General features: G+C 35.8%; 5 protein-coding genes across 9 annotated transcripts; 1 reads left to right on the top strand and 4 right to left on the bottom strand.

The window, feature by feature from the left end:
• Nucleotides 1–6: 6 nt before the first annotated feature.
• On the bottom strand, nt 7–2,535 carry LOC128883208 (uncharacterized). The gene is made up of 5 exons (XM_054135313.1): nt 2,113–2,535; nt 1,746–1,988; nt 1,121–1,431; nt 993–1,065; nt 7–940 (listed from the first exon to the last, which is right to left on the bottom strand). Exons 1-5 carry the CDS (start codon nt 2,521–2,523, stop codon nt 317–319), a joined length of 1,662 nt encoding a protein of 553 aa, XP_053991288.1. The 5' UTR covers nt 2,524–2,535; the 3' UTR covers nt 7–316.
• Nucleotides 2,536–5,230: 2,695 nt separating this feature from the next.
• On the top strand, nt 5,231–6,639 carry LOC128883212 (ADP-sugar pyrophosphatase-like). Of its 4 annotated transcripts, none has more exons than XM_054135317.1 (7): nt 5,231–5,359; nt 5,572–5,825; nt 5,879–5,979; nt 6,028–6,119; nt 6,176–6,274; nt 6,338–6,389; nt 6,445–6,639. In XM_054135317.1, exons 1-7 carry the CDS (start codon nt 5,270–5,272, stop codon nt 6,507–6,509), a joined length of 753 nt encoding a protein of 250 aa, XP_053991292.1. In that variant the 5' UTR covers nt 5,231–5,269; the 3' UTR covers nt 6,510–6,639. The 4 variants fall into 4 exon arrangements, with proteins under 4 accessions (XP_053991292.1, XP_053991294.1, XP_053991293.1 ...); XM_054135319.1 differs by lacking the exon at nt 6,338–6,389 and adding an exon at nt 6,324–6,337; XM_054135318.1 differs by having other exon boundaries at nt 6,324–6,389.
• A 133-nt stretch (nt 6,640–6,772) lies between these two features.
• On the bottom strand, nt 6,773–9,214 carry LOC128883209 (uncharacterized). Its single transcript, XM_054135314.1, has 2 exons — nt 7,787–9,214; nt 6,773–7,670 (listed from the first exon to the last, which is right to left on the bottom strand). Exons 1-2 carry the CDS (start codon nt 9,072–9,074, stop codon nt 7,375–7,377), a joined length of 1,584 nt encoding a protein of 527 aa, XP_053991289.1. The 5' UTR covers nt 9,075–9,214; the 3' UTR covers nt 6,773–7,374.
• A 79-nt stretch (nt 9,215–9,293) lies between these two features.
• LOC128883204 (uncharacterized) lies at nt 9,294–15,294 on the bottom strand. 2 transcript variants are annotated; one of them, XM_054135308.1, is made up of 13 exons: nt 15,177–15,294; nt 14,614–15,130; nt 14,329–14,552; nt 12,364–14,264; nt 11,945–12,298; nt 11,725–11,886; nt 11,563–11,650; nt 11,238–11,509; nt 10,614–11,176; nt 10,360–10,541; nt 10,085–10,301; nt 9,806–10,028; nt 9,294–9,742 (listed from the first exon to the last, which is right to left on the bottom strand). In XM_054135308.1, exons 2-13 carry the CDS (start codon nt 15,125–15,127, stop codon nt 9,619–9,621), a joined length of 4,824 nt encoding a protein of 1,607 aa, XP_053991283.1. In that variant the 5' UTR covers nt 15,128–15,130; nt 15,177–15,294; the 3' UTR covers nt 9,294–9,618. The 2 variants fall into 2 exon arrangements, with proteins under 2 accessions (XP_053991283.1, XP_053991284.1); XM_054135309.1 differs by lacking the exon at nt 15,177–15,294 and having other exon boundaries at nt 11,945–12,170; nt 12,222–12,298; nt 14,614–15,127.
• A 2,397-nt stretch (nt 15,295–17,691) lies between these two features.
• Nucleotides 17,692–19,050, bottom strand: LOC128883588 (uncharacterized). The gene is made up of 5 exons (XM_054136114.1): nt 18,988–19,050; nt 18,377–18,566; nt 18,223–18,314; nt 18,067–18,157; nt 17,692–17,849 (listed from the first exon to the last, which is right to left on the bottom strand). Exons 1-5 carry the CDS (start codon nt 19,048–19,050, stop codon nt 17,692–17,694), a joined length of 594 nt encoding a protein of 197 aa, XP_053992089.1.
• Between the last annotated feature and the right edge of the window lie 2,491 nt (nt 19,051–21,541).

The following is a 21,541-nucleotide window of genomic DNA, read 5'->3' as shown; positions in this document are numbered from 1 at the left end:
TAGAAATGACTTAGTTACGCTCCTAGAAATATTCAATAAAGCAAGAGTTTTAAAAAAAAAAAATACTTTGATTTAAAAGTAATGGAGTTCAATAAAGATAAAAAGAAAATTGTTTTTTTATAGTCAACGATATTATTTATAAATAATAAAAATAAAAGCAAACGATGGTTGATGAATGTAGGAATGAAATTTATAAAAGAGAGAGAGACGGAGAAAAACTTTTAAAAAATGATTTATTTGATTTGAACGTAAGATGACATCAAGAATAAGAACTTTGAAAAAAACTAAATTCGGGTCATGTGAATAAAAGAAAATATTAGAGTGTGTCCGATAAAGAAGATGGACTATTAGGACTATCGGAAAGGCAAACAGTATTTCTCTTGGAAACACGGCAACGTGGATAACAACCACGAACCGTGTTTTGTTGAGGTTGATAATTCAAACAATGAAATGGAGCTGTCAAGTGTTCCGTGGAGGATGTGTCAAAAATACTTTTCAATTTATCAGCACGCGCACCTAAAGTCCTCTCAGATAAAGAAAACGTATTGTTTTCAGGGGTAAAAGAAGGGCATGGCAGGCAGCTGGAGTTATCTTGAACACAATTTTTTTTTTTTATACCATTTTGAATTTGACAAAAGTCAGGTTCTCTTTCTTTTACTAAACCTTCGTCTTTGCTTTCAGATCCCATTGACAAAGTCGCCTCCATTTCAACTTCATTTTTGTCCAGATGCTGTTTTTCTGATAAAGATTTCCCGTATGCATTGTCTTGTATGTTGTTAAGCGAACGAGAGGTATTTAAACCTTCTTGATTTACGAAAGGCATTGAAACGACATTTTCAGTAGACACAGCAAAACTATAACGACTCCATAACACAAAAAAAAACAGTCGTGCTGTCATACGAAAACACTCTTTTCTTTTTTCCTCATCAGGAATATAATCCTATTAAAAAAAAAGTTGACAATCTACAAAGATTCTACGTTTTATGATTCACCTCTGGTCGATTTTTACGAAGCAGTGGTTTTATTTGAGAATATTGCCGAATGAACCGCATGCGAGATAGGTTTCTACAAAGTAAAACATTCTATCAATCTTTGTCTTCAAAAACACTACTACACCTACTTGTTAATGTCGTCTAACTCTTTTCCAGAAAGATATTTATTTGTTTTATAACGGGGCCTCAAACAGGAAACATCATCTCGATTCGGAGATAACGATTCACATCTTTTTTCATGATTTTTTTCTATTTCGTCATCCAAACTATTCTCAACAGAATCGCCTCTAGTCCCTTGTACAACGTTTTCTTTCTCGGCACCTTTGTCACTTATTCTTGGCTTCTGTTTTTCAGGTGTTCGAGAACGAAACAAGTGAGGTGAATAACATAAATCGAATGGCACGGCTTCTCCATAACTTCCTTCACATACTCTTGGTGTCTAAATGGAAAAATACAAGGAAAATTTCCCAGTAAACCCTTCATATTCTTTACTAAAACGTCAACAAAGTGTATGCATGCAACAATGAAACAACTTTTACATTAAAAACTGTCTTCAATGCTCCCCTTCCTTATCTATCCCTCTACTTATAGATATATCGACCCACTAGTTGGTCAACCCACTAACAAGTCAACCTACTAGCCAGTCAACCCACTATCCAGTAAGGTAGTGAGCCAGCCGGTTGACCAGTCAGATCAATACGCAATATAGAGAGGGTTAAAAGAGGAGAAACACAAAGTATTTTGGTATCTTACCCATATAAGATCTTGTTCGTCATTCATGCCAATGAGTAAATCTTGAACTATAACTTGATAGACGCATTTTCCAAAAACAAGTTGCAATTGATAACCTATATAGATAGGTAAATGATTCAAGTACACTTCACGGTCGTTTTTCAAAAATTTGAAGACAATGTTTGACTCTCGACCTCGCGAACCATTTCCGTACAATGATCCATCTGGAAGTATCCAAGCATGAAAAACAAGCCGAGCTCGATCCTAGAGAAAAATGCATTGGAAAAAGAAAATGTATTTATACAAAAATTTGAATTGTTTCAAAAATTGTGTGTTCTCTTGGTAATGATTTCAAAATTATTTGAAAGTGTTTGAGGCAATGACACACCTCTCGTTGACATAAAGATGCCATCAGAACTCTATACAAGTTATAAAGGTTTTCACCAGCAGCTACGGCAACGATGCGCAAAGCTTCGCGGTTTCGTTTAACAGCGTGAGAAGATATTGCCCGCAATTCTACTATATCATAAGGTCCAATTTTTATTGTCGGTATAATCAATGAGGGAATCATGCATGGGAAAGAAGAATAGGAAGGGGAACCTGTCATATTCACAATATCTGATACTACTTTGGATGATGTTTCTGTTTTATGTGTGATAGGAGTGTTGATATCCTTGGGTTTAAGTTTTTCATATGGATCTGGATGCGATATATTAACAATCGGATGTTCGACTGTAGCTTCATTATTATTACAGTTAAAGAAAAAATCGGAATTGTTCGGACGAGCGGAAGACATCATCTTTTATTTTATTGTACTAAGTTAATGTAATAACGTCTCATACATCTGTTTTCAGTTATTTATTATTCAACAGGTCCCGAAACGCAGTTCACACAAACAAACACACACACACACATACATTCTCTTTCAATGCAACGTATTGCAGTTTTTTATTATAAACCTAGTGTTGAGGAGTAGAATTCCTTTCACTTTCACGTTTTAAAGAAATTAATCTATCTCTTCCTGTTGCATGTTATTCACAAAAGGCCATGGCAAGGCAAACTTTCTTCTTCACCCACGCGAATTTACATCAACTCACGCATGGTTTAAATGGAGAATGCATTGCTAACAAATTCACTAATGACAACTTTTATAACAATAGATTTCTTTGCCTTTACAATACGTTTTTGTTACATAGTCATACTTATCACCTACCATTAGAAACGTTGCGATCTTTTTCACTTACTGAGACTAAAGCACCAATAACAAACACTCTTTCAATATTATCCTTCTTGTCTGACGAAAACTACTTAATTTTAAAAAAATAAGACATCATTTCGTTTGCCTGCTTTTCATTCTTAATTCCAATCGTAGGGTGCATGCTGTTCCTCATTTGCCTTACAATAAAACGACGCAGTGTTAAACCATGTTTCACTAGTTTTCATTAAAACAGAAACAAACAAAAATTGAACTGTTTGTATCGTTCTGTCGCACCCGCTTTCTTTTTATTAAAAAAATAATAAAATTGACATGATTTTTTTATTGCACTTCAGCGCGTCGCAGACATGAAACTGTTTTAACATTTAAAAAATTAACAAAAAATTGTCATTTCTTTCTTGTGAAGCATTCCAAAGAGAGGAAAAAAGAAAAGGCGTTGTAGGTTGTAAGAAACGGTCATTGGTGGATTTTCATACGACTTTGGTATAAATTGAAATATCGCCAAAGTGGATTTAAAAAAACAAGAATGACAAAAGGTAAAAGAAAACATTTTAGGCATGATTCTTTTTCCCGTCGGATCTTAATTGAAAGAATTGTTGAGTCACACAATCATAAATATAGTGTTGCATTTCACAATTTTTTAGTTTACGACCATCTGAAAAAAAAATGTGTATTTTCGAATAGTGGGGGTTTTACGCAAAGAAAGGACTACCTGTTAAGAGCTTTAAAAACCATGAATGACCTATAATGCAAATAGATTGTTCTTTTCGAGAAGATAAAAATTTTTTTAACATTTGTATACGACTAAAAAGCGACAAGGAAAAAAAGGAACGATTTGAATGGACGACAACAATAGTATAAAGTATTAAGCAAGGGCTTGAAAATTTACTTAAGAACATTTTGTTTTGGTTCAGGGTGAATGCGACGATAAAGACGTTGGGGCCAAGGAAGTTGGTTAGTATTATTATACCTTGTAGATATTAAAAAAGTGTTCTGTTTGTTAATGGATGTGCTTTTTCTTTATCAAAAAGGAATTGTAAGGATTAGATTTGAAAAGAATAGTTTTCAATTCAATAGCAGTTGGAGAAAAGTCTTACCACCAAATATTTTGGTCCCAAGAGCTTGACTGTAGCCATGTATTCCAATCTAACACGCTTTCATAGTTTTGAAAAGTGTTTTGTAAGTCTTGTAAAGAAACACCAGAGTCACTTGTTGTATCCAACCATTCGGTTAAAAGAGGTGTAACAAGTAGTTTCTTTCTAGACACCATCGCATTGTTCTCTTTATTAAGTCTTAATGAATCGGAGACCATTTCAGGGTAAGTCACCTAATATTTGAATTTTTTCTTGAATAAAGAAAAAAAAAATATGTTTTTCACTAACAATAAGAGCCGTCGAAATGGATCGGGTAAGAGGAGATACCAAAATAAGATCAAAGGTGTTTCTATCAAATTTCTACTATATGAACGTATATGTTGAAAAGTTACAATCTGTATTTTTGAAAAAAAATTTCCTAGTAAGTTTAACGTACTTTACTAAGTTCGTAAGCTTGAGAAACGCCTTGGCTTGTTAGTACAGTATCGCGAAGCCCTAGATAAAAATGAAATGGAATAAGACAAATGCGACGCGATAAAAGCACCTACCTGGATCATAACAAAGAAGGTGACGCCAATGGCATTTTAAAAAAACGTTCTTTCGAAATTCATTATAGTGACTTTCTCCATGGCGTAAAACAGTTATATACTTTATACGACCGCTCAGCATTGGCGAAGCCTATGAATCAATGTACAACGCAAATTTGGACATTTAAAGTACCGCTGACGTTGTTTTTTTGAAGTAAAGAAAAATGATCACAAAAAAAAAAGTCAAGACACTTTTTTATAGTTTGAGTAAAAAAGTAGAGTATTTTATTGGGAATGTTATGCAACGAGAATTCAAGAACCATCTTGAATGATACCCGAATAAAAAAGCAAGTTGTAAGCGATCGTCAACAATAGGTCCTAAGAACCAATGGATTGGATAGTAGGCTGATTTCGTAAAGAAAGGTAAAAAAATCGTTTGGGGTGCATTTTTTAACTTAATGTAACAAGAAATTTTTACCATGTATCACTTATGACGTATGGAAACCAATGTATGTCTCAGGACTTGTTTTCACATGTGTCATTTATTCCGGGAATTTATAAAACAGAACTTTTTTTTTGGAAAAAGGACTTTTTTTGTTCGCCTTAATGTAGAAATACACTGCATGCACAGCATATTTATGAGGTGCATCGATCTTATGTCGCACTTGACATACATGTTTCCAAAAAAACATTACTCCCTAGTCGAGTATGAGTTCTTTTTCTTTACCAAAGGAAACGACATCACGAATTCATAAAGTGGAAACTCTATTAGAAAGTGAATGGCTTTCTTGTGAACGAGTAAACCATTAAAATGGAAATTAACATTGTTTTTTTAGTTAACTAGGCAGTGTCATTTGAAAGATGTGTTGTGTGTTGAATGACATTCTTTAATGCGTTGTTTTCTTACAAAGGAAAAAACAATTTCTGGAAAATTTTTGTGTTGATTTCAAATCCCCAGAGTCCAAATAAAAAATGTATTGGTTTGAAATGCACCTTTTGTACACATTTAGGTTCATTATGTTGATCATCGAGGAAACGAAAGGACGTGGGAGAGATGTATAAGGACATCGCCATCGACAAGAAAACGCTTACAAGAAGGGAAAACCAAGGCGATTACAAAAGAAACGATTGGTTCACAGCTCAGCTGTCCTTCAGCACCCTCGGCTGCTATCATAGTTCCTCTTTCTTTCTCCTCACGTTATCGTAATGAAATGAACGTATTAACAGCAGATCATCTACAGGTCGTTCTTGTGAAACAATTTCGGTAAGCCTTATGGCCACTTGACTGTATTTTTGATGACATCACGCTTTCTCTAGTCCTGCTTTAAATGCATACACATTAGAGTTTCCAGCAGGATTGTTGGATGAGAACGAATCACCTCTTCAAACGGCTATTCGGGAGCTTAAAGAAGAAACAGGTGACGCATATCCCTTTGTTCATATAATGTGGACTGTATTGCATCAAGGCTATACTCACCATTCCATCCTTCACGTATCTCCTTCCCTTAGTTTATCTCCCGGAATGGGCTCTGAATGCTGCGTCGTCGTCGTTGTTACAGTTAGTGTGGTATAAGTTTCATAAAGGCTTTTTTATGTGGTTTTGGTCTCATCTAGGTGGATATGGACTTGCCAGCAAATCAGTGCCCGCAACAAAACCTTGACGAAGAGGAAGACATTGAAGTTATTTTGGTTCCTTTAAATAATTTATTGAAGGTGAACTTTACTGCCAGCTTTGTTTTGTTTTTTTCAAAAAAAAACAAAGTGCCTTGCTTTCAGGTATTGCAGCGTTCCAATGAAAACGGCATTGTTATTTTTGATGGGGTTTACAGTACAATACTTCACTCTGTCACTTTGAATAAAATAGTGCTCTCTCGTTTTTTTAGGTGTCGCTTTAGGCTTTGCGTTATTACCGCAGTGTATTTCAAGTTTAAATAAAATGGCTGATTGAAACATTTTTCTAAAATGGTGACTCTGTTGGCATCATTTAAACAGAAAACTAGAATAGTTTGTGTGATTTTTATTTGCGGTGAACTTATTTAAAACAGGAACGCATTGCTTTTCAATAGTGCCTTTAGTTACATACGGGTTTTCTTATACAAATTTTTTTTTAGTGACAAGATGAATTGCTGTTAATCTTGTTGATAAGAAATCAAACTCATTCCTTTTTTCGGAATGAATTTCAAACAATGAACACAAAAGTGTTTTATTGAGAGGGACATTGTGGAGTAACCCACCATTCATTTTTCGTAGCCATTTTTGCGTTTTAAAAAAAAAACTTTATAAAAAACATGTTGTACAAGTATGCTTTTTGATCACATACTCCTGTTTACTCGTTATAGGAAGAGATGGTTTTTTTTCGAAAACGCCAAAAAGAAGAAAAAATCGTCCAGTGGAAACCCGTCTTGTTCTGGAGTGGATATCAGGAAACGAGACTGGTTTCTAGAACAATCTGTGACGGTATGTTAGTGAATGGAAATTATCCGTAAAGTTTTTGTAAATGATTTAAAGTTATTGTCATAGTTTCATGCTGCTAAGAAACGAAGAACATACACTTGGGGTGTTACAGTTCCGCGTCGATAGAAACATTGGGAATTTCGTTGTTAAAACGGTGCCGTGTGAGTTTGTCAATAAGCACTGTAGTGGTGTTGATTTCAAGTGACTTGTCATGAAACAAGCCGAAAGACGATTTCAATCTTTTCATTTAAATGTTTTCCTACTTCATTGATGACGTGGATCGATTTTGTTAACACTCAGCAACAGATTGGTTAACTCATGTTCAGACACGTCGTGGACGCCATACGTTTGAAGTTCGATCAGCGCATCGGTCGAAAACGCGTAGTATTCTTCTTGTTGCTTGAGGTTTTGAAAGGAAACATGACGGATTCAACGAGTGAATTAAGATACTCTGGTGTGTGGCCTAAAAGTTCAGGAAGTTTCAAATGATTCAAATCCACTGAGAACGCATTGGATAAGGAAGATGTAGGGGAATTAACAGCATAATTGATCGTTGATATATTGTTAGTGTTTCTTACTCCAATCGATACGTGCGATTGTTTCTTTCCAAATTTGATGGTGACACCTGGTAAACCGTCCGAGTTGACTTGAGCGCCTGACAAGAAGCATTGCAAAAAGAAACAATATGTGAAAAGTTAAATTTTTTAAATCCCCAGTGTCAACCGTTAACACTGTTAAACTAAAGAATGGTAAGGACTAAAAGATTCTTACCGATTTGAACGAAGGCTGATTTGGGTCGTCCTATACCCACTTGTGCGGAAATAGCTTGACTTTTCTTATCTGGTAAATCATACCCCAGAGTGAGTTGAAATCCTTTTTTTGTTTTGGCCTCTACTTGAGTTATGAAATCATCGAAATCATGTAATAAGGATATTTGATGTCCACGTACGTGAACACCGAATCCATACACTTTATCATGAATATCACTGACTAACATAACACCTTTATCCTTGTATCCAACTAGAAATTCAGTGGAGTATTCTTGTGGATCAGGATGTTCGGCTTCATCAAAATCGTGACGTAAATTGATTTCGAAATTCTTGATTCGAAAACGTTGACCGTATTGATGATCTTGAAAGTCAGCCATGGTCGTCGTTTCGAGTTTAGGAGACAAAACAGCCACAGTGACTGATTTTCCTTGAATACTGCGATCCACAAAAACACCATATTTTTCGTACCCTACGCCGACGCTCACTTGATCAGTGTAACCGCTTGTCATAGCTTCCATTTGAAAAGGACGAAAACCACTTGAAAACTCGGTGATTTTGTCTTCTCCTGCATGATGAACTCGAACAGACCAGTCAGGCTGACCAAATTGAAGCATATAATCATGTTGATACGGTTTGAGGGCAAGGCCCATATTTCCTTTTTTTGTTGCGACTGTTTGACTGAAGGCCTCAACGATATGCTGTTTTTGATCCAGTGTGTTTTCTAATGACACTTTTGGAAACGTTGTTGGTGAAACATCAATAAAGGACTGTGTCGAATAGTCAGCCGTCTCAGAATCAAGAATATATTGGGTGGTGTTCAGTAACGACTCATGACGTGTCATACTGTTCTTTTTTCTTTTACACATTTGAAAAGGATTAATTATAAAATGAACATCTTCTTTTTCATTTTTTTGTACCCCTTGTATAAGAAATTCACACCACGCTTCATTAAGTTTGACTCGGTCTTCCTCTTGTTTTATTTTTTGTAAAATGATTTTTTTTCTTTCTGCTGTCGTATGTTTAGCAAAGCGGGAGTCAGACACCCATTCGGGTAATGACTCGAACGCCGCAATTCTCTTGCCGTTTAACGGTGTGGATCTCGGTGTCCCATGTCTTTCTTGACTTGTTGCGTGTTTGGCCTTTCGAACCGTCTTAACACTTTGAACAGCGGAGAAAACTAAGACATTCAATCGAATCGTGTTTTTTGTACGATTGAAAACAGTGTGGTAAAAAAAAAAGACTAACAATACATAAAACGAACCGTTTCGACTTATAAACATATGTTTCATTTCATTTGAAGTTTTTTTTTAGAATAAAAAGCGTTAATTTTATGCAAATAAAAGTGAAATATTTTTCTTCTACCCCGTTTTTATGGTCGCGATGACACAACAAGGTTCACGCATGATGTCATCTCAGCTTTCATGTAGTACAAACAAATATACAAGATAGACTAAAGCATTCATAAAACGCAACACTCGTGAAAAAAAATGTTTGCATTTTTGAGGGTATACTCGTGCGAAACAAATTTTTTTTTAAATTTCAATCTGTTAAAACGACTCAAAAAAAAATGCCGTGTTAACGGCATGCATACACATTCCAAAAAAAAAAAGAACGTATATTAGAAGACAAGTTTTACATAGAATAAAGTCACGTAAATAAACGATTGTGTGTGACTTTGTATTGCACTTTTTTTTTTTTAAAAAAAAAAGAATTGGGTATATATTTTATTAATGACGCACTTTCAACTCCCGGTAACTGCACCTTTTTTTCCGGTTCTTGCACCTTCTACTTAGCCACATTGACTTTTTTTAAATCGCGTGAAAAAAAAAAACATTAGTCATATTGTTCTTCCGCCTCTTTAATTATTTCTGAAATACGTTCTTGAGTATCCAGGTGTTTTCCTATAGTACGGTTTCGAATTTTTCCTTTAGAAAGAACCCAAACGGTATCACAATGTCTAGTAGGAACAATACCAAGATAGTCGACGTCGTGCAAAAAAAAAAAGTACGACACGTGTTACTTGATAGTTGAAGCATAATGGGCTGCAATGATAACAGTCGCTTTGGGAAACAATTCGCGTAAAAGAGGGCTGATTTCAATATCTTGCTCAAGTGGTTCGGTTGCGTCTTTGGTTTCATGAGCATCCTGCAATTGTTGAACTGGAGGTTCATCGATCAAAACCACGTGACACGCAACAGCGATTAAAGTCAAACGTGCCACATATAATATTCGCAACTGAGTATCTACAAAAGGTCCAAATGCGTTTTTTTTTTAATTAAAAGAAAGATACACTGCAGACCTGATAACCAACGCGTGGATGCAGAAGGCTGATTGCCGTGGGAATTTACAGATATATGAATAGGTTCATCACTATCCGGTGTTTTCTTTTCTTTCTTCGGAAAATGTAACTTGTCTTTCATGATGACGGTATCAAGACCGTTAGGAAGGGAATTGATTAAGCGGGTGATATTAACCTTGTCAATCGCACGCAGCAATTCCACCGTAGAATATTTTGACTAATGTACACAACACAGTCAAAAAGAAAGTGGCATGAAGGCTAAGAAAAGATATTACCTCGGGGTCTAAAAATTGACGAACAGTCCAGTCTTTCATTACAGTAGGATTTTGAGGTAAAAAAGCGATTAATTTTCTTTGAACGGAAGGATGAATTTTGTTAAGCGTAATGTCATTCAAGCATATATTTCCTTGAGTGACAGGCGCGAAACCCAAAATGGCCATCAGTAATGTTGACTTTCCTACACGCATCAAACAATACGACACAATGTTGACAACAATTGCAATTAGATTATTTGACTGCGACATTGTACCTGCTCCTGTGCGACCAATGATACCCACATGTTCTCCTGGTGCCGCGAAAGCATCTACCCCAACAATACAGGGCGGTGAAAAATTGTTTTCAAGTGATTTTAAATCATCAGAATGTTTGTATAAATGTTTCATGAATCGTTCTTGACACCGTAAACGATAACAGACCGAAATATTGTTAAGACGAACACCGGATTTTTTGGTAGGCATTTCTGCGATATCATTAATACAAGTTCCTGACTCCTTGATAGATTCATGTTTGGTCACTTCGTTCGTAAGTTGCGTCATAGCTTTGACGCGCTGTACTGAACACATAGATTTATCTAGATACGTCATGGTGGAAACAATGTCGTTAACACAATGAGGGAGTTCCATAGCATAAGTGGCTCCTAAAGCTAGAAAAGCGGAGGCTTTAACCAAGGAGGTCAGATGAAATAAAGTTGCCACCGAATCATACGTAAAATAATTCCAGCCAATAAGAGCGAATAATGAAGGGATCGTTGAATCGAAAAGGCTAAAAGTCGAGGCTAAGAGTTGGAATCGTGTGGTTCCCCAACGAACAACACTACGCAGGCACGCCAAACCGTTTTAAAAGAAGGCACATTCATTTTATTTGATTTAGTTACCCATTTTGTAAAAAGTCGACTTTTAATAATTCACTCGTTAAGAAAACATTTTTCCTAATGAAATGATTTTGTGCTCCTAAAGCGCGAATAACTTTGGCTCCAGTTTCGACTTCACTGAAATTGCTTGTTAATGGACTCCACGCTAACAAATTAGATCTCTGAAGCTCAAGACTTGAAGGACGATATAATTTATAAATAAATGTATAAACATAAAATGCAATCACAGGAACCAAAATGACACAGGCTGGGCGAAGTAAACATAACAAAACGACCTGAATAAAATGGTTTTTGTCTGTTAACATAACAGAATGCCAGAAAGACTTACCACAAGAAAGAAATGAACAAAAAATTTAATAAGGCGATTGAATTGAAGTACTGGAACTGTATCAATAGCTTGCATATCCGAATTGAACCTGATGAGCATTGTGAACATAGTCCATCCAAATCAGGCTCAAAAACGTTCGACGTTTTAAAAAGGAAAACGTACCTGTTAACAATCATTCCTATGGGCATAGAATCATAAATCCAAAACGGAGCGCGAACGATGCCATATAAAAGATTTGTATGCAGTTGACGTGCACCTACAATCCCAACAAATGTTTCCACAAAGGTTCCGAGTAAAGCGAAAATAATCGTGCAAACTGAGATTCTACATAAAAGAAACTAACATGATCAAAACAAACAAGATTAAAAACTTTTGCATGTACGTGATAAAAACGCTAAGTTGTTGTTGAATAGTGGAGGATTGGGTTGACATTGTTTTCGCATCTTTATCAAAGAAAACTGATAACAGATGTGTTCCAAAAAATTTGATCGTCGACCACGTATTAACAAAAAAATCAAGAATATGAGTCCATTGCTCTATAAAAGTTTTCACTAAAGAAAACTCTGATTTGGCTGGTGGCATAAAAGATGCGTCCTGTAAATGGTTTTCTGGAGAGTAAATAAATCGTTCTGTAGGAAAAGAATGGACTGAATGATTACCAATGGGTCTGTTGATAAGAGTGGTTGTATGATGTCTTACAGCTCTTGCTCCAGACATATTGGATAAATGTGTTAACCTGCGACAGGTCCGAAAACAAAAAAAAAAACTGTTGACAATCTCTAAATTATAAAATCTACGTACCATAACTCAGAGCTCATTCGTAAGAAAACTAAAAGAATTCCAATCAAAACAGCTACAGAAGTTAAGAAAAATCCACATTTTTTCAAGTAATACCAGTAAACATTAAAACCAATACGGCCATCATGAGGGGATTCGACATCATGAGGAGAAGGAGGTTTTCGAAAAGATTCCGATGTCTTAAGAGAATGTGTAGTGGAAAGATGAATGCGATCTTCTTCAGATGGCGTTGACGCTTTTACAATGTTTTCGCCTTCACAAGCCAGTTTACGGGGTATGTCAACTTTTAATTGTAAGGGAAACATTGTCCCATTATGCATTTTTTTAAATTGGATATCAATCATAAAATCTTCTTTTAATTTTTGGGACATTTGTAAAAAATACACAAGATTTTGTTCATCAATTGTTAATACAGTAGCTGCATGTTGTAATAAAGAATTTTTGCTTTGTAATAAATTTCGGAAAATTTTAAAGCCAACTAAAGGATCTAATGAACTGAAAATATTATCTAAAAACATTACTGAAACGCCTTGATATCCATGTTTATCTGCATAAACATACTCATGTTTTTGACGTTCATCAATTAAAATAGGAAAATCATAAAGAGATCGAGCTAAAGATAAACGAGCACGTTGACCAGCACTTAAAGATAAACCATCTTGAGCTAAAAGTCTTTGATCACCATCTGGCCAGGTGTTGATATCTTGAGCTAATTCGCAGACATCAATAACGCGATGATATCGTTCCTTATTAAAAAATCTTCCTAACACAATAGCATCACGAACAGTGCCTTCTGGTAACCAAGGAATTTGAGGTGCATAACCAAGGCTAACAGATGATTTTTTCTTTTCATCACATGTAATTGGATACACAATTTGGTTCTCTTCATTAAGAATAGGCTGATATGTTTTTCGAACTTTGCAAAACCCATTGACTTGAAACAAATCTCCTAATAGTGCAGAAAGAAAAGATGTTTTTCCACTTCCTGGATGACCTAATAAAATAACACATTGACCACGATTCACAGATAAATCGGGTATGTCCACAGAGAAACCTGAAGATCCCACTGCTGGGTTGGAATAAAGAAATAATGCATTCATCACCGTAATACATTGATGAGACTCTTTCGAGTCATCGGACGACATGATAGCTTTTTCGAGTAACAACTCCCGTTTGGGACTCTCGTTCCGTTTTGGTTGATACACAAAGAGATGTTGTGATGGTTCTTCATCATATTGTTGAATTACAGGTAGTAAAAGGCTTTCTTCTGAATCAACACAATCATGTTGTTTTAAATAACGTTTTCTGGATCCAAATACATGCGATTGATAACGACAGTAAGACACGGCTGCCTCTAATAAAGAATGAAGTAAGAAAGATGTATTTGATAAAGGCCTCATTAATCGCATAATTAGTTGCATTGTTGGCATTACAATAGCAGCATCAAAAATCAAACTATTCTGATTACGATTTGTTAAATGGATATATGCCGTAAAAATTATGACTTGAACAACAAAACGGCTACAATCCGATACAGCCCATGAGACACCATGAGCATACATTCGGACAGATCGAATACCTAATTCTTTTTCGCGTGCCTGTTTCACCTGAGATTCTGCGTAATTATGCCATCCTACTAAACGAAGATTTCGTATATTGACTATCAGAGTATGAAGTTGATGTAAACGAACATCTCTCCAATGAAGTAATGGTTTTTTCAAAAGAGCATTAATAAATTCCAAAACAAATAAAAATGCCATTAAAATTAAAATCCCGTAAATTCCAGCTTGTGCAGATTCCCCTACATTGAAAACAATTTCTCGAAAATATAAATAAATTCCCAGAGGATATAAAAGAATATCAATGAGAAGTAACGTTGAACGTGATATTGAAGGCACATCCACCTAAAAAATGTATTTCGGACAGTTTTATGTCTTTTTTTTATGACAAAAAAAAAAAAACACTTACCGTCACTATATTATACACGCTAGCCTGTTCACGTACTGTTTCCAATATGGCCTTCTCATGACCTTGTTGTTTAATAACAGGTGGTACAAGCATCGACTCAAATAAAGTAATTCCTAAACAACCTTGAATGCGCATTGTCACTCGCGAAAACCAAAATTCCGTTTGTGAACAAAAAAACACATTCACAAATTGCACCAGAACTACCAAAAGACCAAATAAAAATGCTAAAAACACACCATAAATCACATCAAGGCATAGACAAAACCTATTGTTCTGGATCAGTACCTGTGGCTCGCGCTGCAATCTCAGATTCAGAAGAAATTTGCTGTTTATAAGATAAAAATCTTTTTAAAGATCGTGAGGCTAAAATATCTAGAAGAATTTTTAAAAATTTGAAAAAAAAAATTGCGATAAAATATGTCCAAAAAACACGGAATAATGAGAAACCTAAAGCGAATTTCGAAGGACCACTGTCGCGATAAAATTCTGTAGACGCGACTTTTCTAAATTTTGTTGACCACATGGTTATATCATCTCGTTTTTTCAATGGAGGTAAAAATTCTGGTTGCACATGTGAGCCTCCCTGATACGCAGCACGTTTCATATAAGGCGTGAAATAACCAAAAAGCATATAATCTCTAAAATTGACCGAGATCCATTGAAAAAACGCAACACAGCGTGACTGGTTTTCACGACCATGATTTTTATCTTTCCACTCAAGTTGATGCCGATGGATAAAAACTTCGTGACCTTTACACACAGGATTTTTCGAATTCAGATCTTCCTCTTTCATTTTCATCCACTAAAAATTCAAACCTGACTGTAATCTTTCAAAGTAATTTCTTTACCTGAAAACACTAAAAGAGCCAAAAACTTTGAATTTAACGTATACAATTCCCACCAAAAATTACAAAGCTCATTCACTGTTTGCGATAAATTAAAGAACCACTATTCTCCTTTGACTTTAATTTGAATGTCTTTTTTTTTTTTTTGATTTCGGGACAGACGCACAGCGTTTTTCCAATCCCTTGCACCATTTCTCTCCACTTTTGTGTGTAAACTTTTTACGTTTTTTTTCTTTTTAAAATAAAAAAAAATTGTGTTATCATTTTAACTCTTGAACAATTCAATGTGAATTTAAATTAGGAAAATATTCATTTAACAATTTCTTCGTATTCATACTGCATAGTTTCTTTTGGTTTGTACGACACTAGCACTTTATTACAAAAGTGCACCACTTTATTTTTTTATTCCACGCCAATGTTTGCAATGCTTTCACAAGCATGTGATGATTTCTGCGACGTTTCAAAAAAAACACCCGACTTTCCATTCGAGCCAAAGCATTTTTACAGTAGGAAAAGATTGGGGTTTTTTTATCGAACCACACTTTTTAAAAATAATGAAAAGTTGGACGGTAGCCCGAAACAGATTAACGAGACATTTTCTTTGAGACATTCACTAAACGAGATCTGTGCTAATCGCGGGTCCATGTATGCGTTGGCTTTTTTTCCTAAAAGTCAACAGCATTCAGGTTTAGTTTTGTTAAGTGATTTTCAAACAGAAAGTGACAAAACAACGTCTTTTTAAACTCTCTTTTACTGATAGTTGTGTGGAATGCTGCAATGCTCGCCCTCTTGTCGCATGACAAGACCAGCCACAGGTCTTGAAAAAAAGGTCCCCCCTGTGTACCATTTCCGGTATATTGAAAAACTACATCACGGTCACAAAATTTGTGTACCAAGATTTCAGTGTCCTTTATGTTTCAATTGGTACTCATTAAACCATCCTTTGGATCATTTTAAACGAGATCATCGAATCCAAGTGACATCAACACTGGAAATCCCCGGATTATTTCATCAAGCCGTTGCAGCAGCACGTAAACGTGACATGCTTCCTTCGTATCAGGAGAAAGACCAGATGCGAACTTCCAATGCTTCTGTAGTAGGATACGTACCAAATGATCGTGTGAAGCAAGACCAGCACACTGTGTCTGTAAAGTGCCAACCATGGCAATATGAAGAGGATGTAGCAAAACAGCTTTTTTTGTTAGCAGATACATCCTCATTAGCTTCCGTTTCAACGCAAGCAGTAACAGACGATGAAGAGGGCACACTGGTAGGTTCCACGCCGTTACCTCATTGTGTTTCATCGAAACCAGTTTCCTGGGAAAATTCCGCATTCCACTCACACTCGCCTACCTTTTCAGTCGTTCCATCTTGGGATCATCAACGAAAACAGTGCAGCTTAAAACATTTCAGAGACTTGCATGAAGTTGACGACAGAAAAGCAGACTTCAATTCTGAGTCTGACTCTCCTAATGTGAAATCAGAAATATGTCATTGTTTTAAGAAATGTAAAGTCACGCCTTCACTCTGTTACAAACCGCCTAATCATTATGATAACATCGACGTGCAGGAAACAACGCCTTGTCATCACGACTTTGGCTCTAAGAAACCTACAGACTCATTGAAAGCTACCGTATATGCCACGCAACCTTTATGGCATGATATGTTATTGCGTTTCATAAAAGAAACTGGTTTTCACTCAATGACTGAAATTGTTCAAGCAAGACAAGATCATTTTTTAAAGGATTCCAAAGACATTCTAAACATGACGCAAGACATTTTCAAAAAATACCACTTATTAACCAAGGAATCCAATTGCATTTCACGCTGCGTACAAGAGTGCCTCACGTATGAAGAAGCATTACAAAAGGAACTTTCGTCTCTTCGTACTTTATTGCGCCAATTAAAAGAGCATCAAAATGAGGTCTCTCTACAAACGTCTAAAACCCAACTATTTGTTCAAGTGTTTGAATCCTGGTCGTGCGAAGCAACCAAATTTATTCAAACGAAAACAGTCCAGTCGACCCCTTCGACCGATCCCGACCCCCCTTGTCCCAATGTATCTGTTCGGGATGCGGCTTTGGACAAATCGTGTTTGGCATCTTCCCTTACAAAATGTCCCGTGACGGAATTATTCAAAAGTTCTTCATTTGAACAACACTCCACCACATTTGACGACTCTTCCTTAGTATGCGCTACCACCAAACCTTTTGTGAAACCACCGATATGTCCCAATTTTTAGGCGACGTTTCGTGTTGTTTAGATTTTTTTATGTTTTTTCACTTAAATAAAAATTTCTTTATATAAGGACTAATGAATCGAATTTATCATGTTGTGACACAAAAAAAAACACTCCCAAAATTGTACTGGTTGCTTTTAAAAAATAAAAATGAGTTAGCAAGTGTGACCTTGCACACAATATGCAAATAACATATGCACTCGAATTTGGCCGTCACCTTGCAACACGTAGTCTAAGAAAGACATCTTAACGTGAACACTTGTAAGCGAACCTTTGTTGTCACACGAATGTGTCCAGTTGTGATGGACCTGTTCCACTCGTTTCAATCGGACCTATATACTTATTTTGAAGTATCATAGCTCCATTAACCCATGGATGATATTTAAGAAAAGATGCGGTGATATCCAATCCCCCACAATTCTTTAAAATTTCACTTCCTATATCAGATGCAAAAACATACAAAAAATTTAACTACCAGACATGTCGAAAAATTTTGGCCCCCCAACAACACCAGTCGTCGAGGAGTATACAGCTTTATCACTACAAGATTGTTTCTTCCCAGGCACGCGTGGTTGCTTACCTGGCAAAAAACTATCTTGTAGACAATGAAGCGGAACGTGATGCCTTTTTACTCAAAAAAAACAATTTTGTTACCTCCAGGGTGAAATTGAAGATAGTCCGTAATATCGTACACTTGTCCATGCAGAACAACCCAACAGTTGTTAGGCGTTGTGTGCTTTTGCATCTAAAGTACATTAAAAGAAGAGACAGCACTCACGTTATTGTCTTAATTAGAAGGCTACCTCTAACCTCTGACCATGTGACCACATCAGGGGTCTTTTTAGAATTCATTCTTTTCTTCCACGACGTCAAATCCACAAATTGATGCTGGAAAGCTTTCACTAGAGCAGAAAAACCATATATCTTATAGTAAAAAGGCTTGCCCTTAGTTTTATGTACCTACCAATAGGCTTATACTCAAGCTTGAGTGGTTTCTCTAAACAACTCATTTTATCCGGTAAAGTATTTGTTGTTTCGTCCCCATGGTCACTTTCAAGCGGACTCTCCAAGGTATTCGACCGTACCATGACAGCCTTAACTTGACCGGTCAAAATATCCTGTATTTTGACAGGTGTCACATGGTCTTCTACGTTCTACAACAGCAAGTCAAGCCACATCAAAAATACGACACTGGCTAGTACACTTATTTAATGGAACACCACAAATTAGTTTTTTTGACACTAAACAAAAAGAGTATAAGGGCCTTACAACCAATTCAATGGACACATTTTCGTCACACGGTTGCGCCGCTGTTCGAGCGCCTCGTTTTTCATAACTTGATCGAATTAACGTTTGACTATGACGAAGCAAAGCCTCTTTCAAAAAAACGCATGTTGCGCCCGCTCGCCAACTAAACACAGCCGATTCCTGGCGCTTCACATGACTTGAATTCAAGACTGTCAGCTTCACTGAGCCTGCTGCTTTGGCTACACACATTTCTTTTCAACACAAGCAAAAGTACCGCCTTCCAAACACTAACACTTTTTCTTGTTCCATTCAATTGTCATACAGTACCATATCTTCAACTTTGGCAGAAGAAGGTGACTTCCGAACTTTTTTTCTGCCAAAATAATGCATGTTTCCTTTTATTAACCGATACTGTGACTGGTTTAAAAACATAATTTTTGATGCTATAGTAGAAAAGCACTTTCTCACTTGTTTCTTCATCTCGCCCAGGTTAATCTTTCTTTTTTTAAAAGTAAAATTTGAAATCATAAAATGGCTTACTCAACCTTTCTATTGAACGTGTTTTCACCTACAGATAATAAAAACCCTGTTTTCAGAGGACACACTTGCTTACCGTTGACTGAAATTAAAACAAACAACGCCATGTTATTTTTCACCATTTCGTTTTATCCTCTGTATCTTTCTTTCTCACTAAATTAAGAACACACGTGAAATAGTTTCTTTCCTATTTCAGTCAATCATCAAAAAAAGAAGCTCTTTTTCACCCTAACCTGCACAAAGCCAATTGGTTTTTCTTAATAGAATCGGTTCACAAGGTAACAGCTTGTCGGACGAACCAAATCGTCTTCGACCTCCGAGGCTTCAGTCCTATTAACACACTATCTTCACGATTCCAATTAAAAGAAAAAGAAACCCTAATGAAACCGGCCACCTGCAATGGGTACCATTTCTTGTACACTTTTTTGTTTGTTGGTCTGAAAAGTCATGCCTCCCCTTTCCTCAAAGTTGGTAACATGCGAACTGGTAAGAACAAAACGGCATCAAGAATTTTGACAAATTGCGGGGTAATTTCAACTCATGCAAGTTCTTATCTTCTCTTTAAAAAAGGGTTTTTTAATAAGCGATGTATCCGCTTCCGTCCTCGAACAGACGCACTTCTCAGAAACGTTTTATTCGCTATCTGACAAGTGTCAATATCTAAATGATGGTTTCTTCATCAACAAAATTTCCTCGGATTTCGACCCTATAAAGAAGACACATTTTCGACTTGCGTACTGGTTGATCAACTGCCTCACTTTGCATTCAATTAGTGGCGTTGTGGATCTCCACTATTTATGAGACAATTTTTTTTTTAAAGGGTGACAAAAAAACTAGTTTTTTTCAACAGTGTTAACAAAAAAGTCTCGTGAAAATCATGACAAAGAACCAATTCCATACCAATTTATTTCTAAGTTATGCCTTACTGGCAATGAACTGTGGAATGATTTTCATTTATTTAGTTTTTCAAGTCGTGACTTTATTATGCTTAACACTTTGTGTATCCTTTTGTTCTTTTTTATTTTCTTATGAAACAGCGCACTTTTTTCATACTTTTCTATGTTTTTTATGTTATGCATGCTTAGCATTTTACTTATTTTTGGTTTACCTTCACAAAAACGTTCCAGGAGGCACGCAATTTCTAGTTTTATGGCAGGAATCTAAAAGTCTTCTATTTTCCATTTTATTTCAATGTATGTACAGTTTTGCCTTTAGTCTTCTTTGTCTTTATAAAACTATACAATTATATCATGACATTGACGACACCACTATATTAACAACGCAAAAGCTTTTCCCATTAGAACACAACCACCCACATCCTTTCCATCAAAACGTTTCCTGTCATCCGCTTACGCTTTCTACTTCAATCCAAGTGACCAAAGGTCAACCAAATCGCCTAACGGGAAGTGCATCCACCTTCCCTTTCACTGCAACCTTTTCGCCAAACCCCCAAAAGAACACAAACCCGACTTCTAAGTCCTCGGTTATTTCAAACTTCCCTCTGCCTTATCAAGAAGATCCAAGTCCTTTTGAATGCCTTACTTCCCTACCTTGTGACTACCCCAATGTTACAACATTGCCTACCACTGCTAGTAGTGACACCCACCCTTTCTCAGATAAACCGACCCCCCTTGTAAATGTATTTTAAGGTCATTCTCCGATTCCTACCACCTTTGAAGGGTCCCGATTTCAATCGCTGACCTTTAAATTTCTTATGAACGTTTTCTTAAATGACATGAATCACTTTCAACGCCCATGTTAGCAAACATACAGCCTCAAATGAAACCATCCTGCTTCTCATTTTCAAAAAGACCTTTTTCAAATGTTAATTCATTTAATTTTTTCAAATAATTCTCCTAAACACCTTCTACTTCTAAACCCACTAGACTGCTCCAATCTTTTCACTCGAACCAAAAACCAAACCGAACTACCTCTATTGCTTTCTTACAAAAACATTTGTCTTTTACAAACTCTGTTTTCCACAAAATTTTTTTTTTACAAGTAGTGAACATTTCTATTCACAATAAATATTTTTTTAAGGAATGAATACTCCTTTTAATAATAAATTTTTTTTTTCAAATTGTGAATATTTCTATTCACAATAAATATTTTTTTAAGGAATGAATACTCCTTTTAATAATAAATTTTTTTTTTACAAATAGTGAATATTTCTATTCACAATAAATATTTTTTTAAGAAATGAATACTCCTTTTAATAATAAATTTTTTTTTTACAAATAGTGAATATTTCTATTCACAATAAATATTTTTTTAAGAAATGAATACTCCTTTTAATAATAAATTTTTTTTTTACAAATAGTGAATATTTCTATTCACAATAAAT

The sequence above is a fragment of the Hylaeus volcanicus genome, unplaced genomic scaffold (genome assembly GCF_026283585.1).
Source record: "Hylaeus volcanicus isolate JK05 unplaced genomic scaffold, UHH_iyHylVolc1.0_haploid 12221, whole genome shotgun sequence".
Classification (NCBI taxonomy): Eukaryota; Metazoa; Arthropoda; class Insecta; order Hymenoptera; family Colletidae; genus Hylaeus; species Hylaeus volcanicus.
The sequence above is the reverse complement of the archived record's forward strand: the minus strand, read 5'-3'. Positions and strand labels throughout refer to the sequence as shown.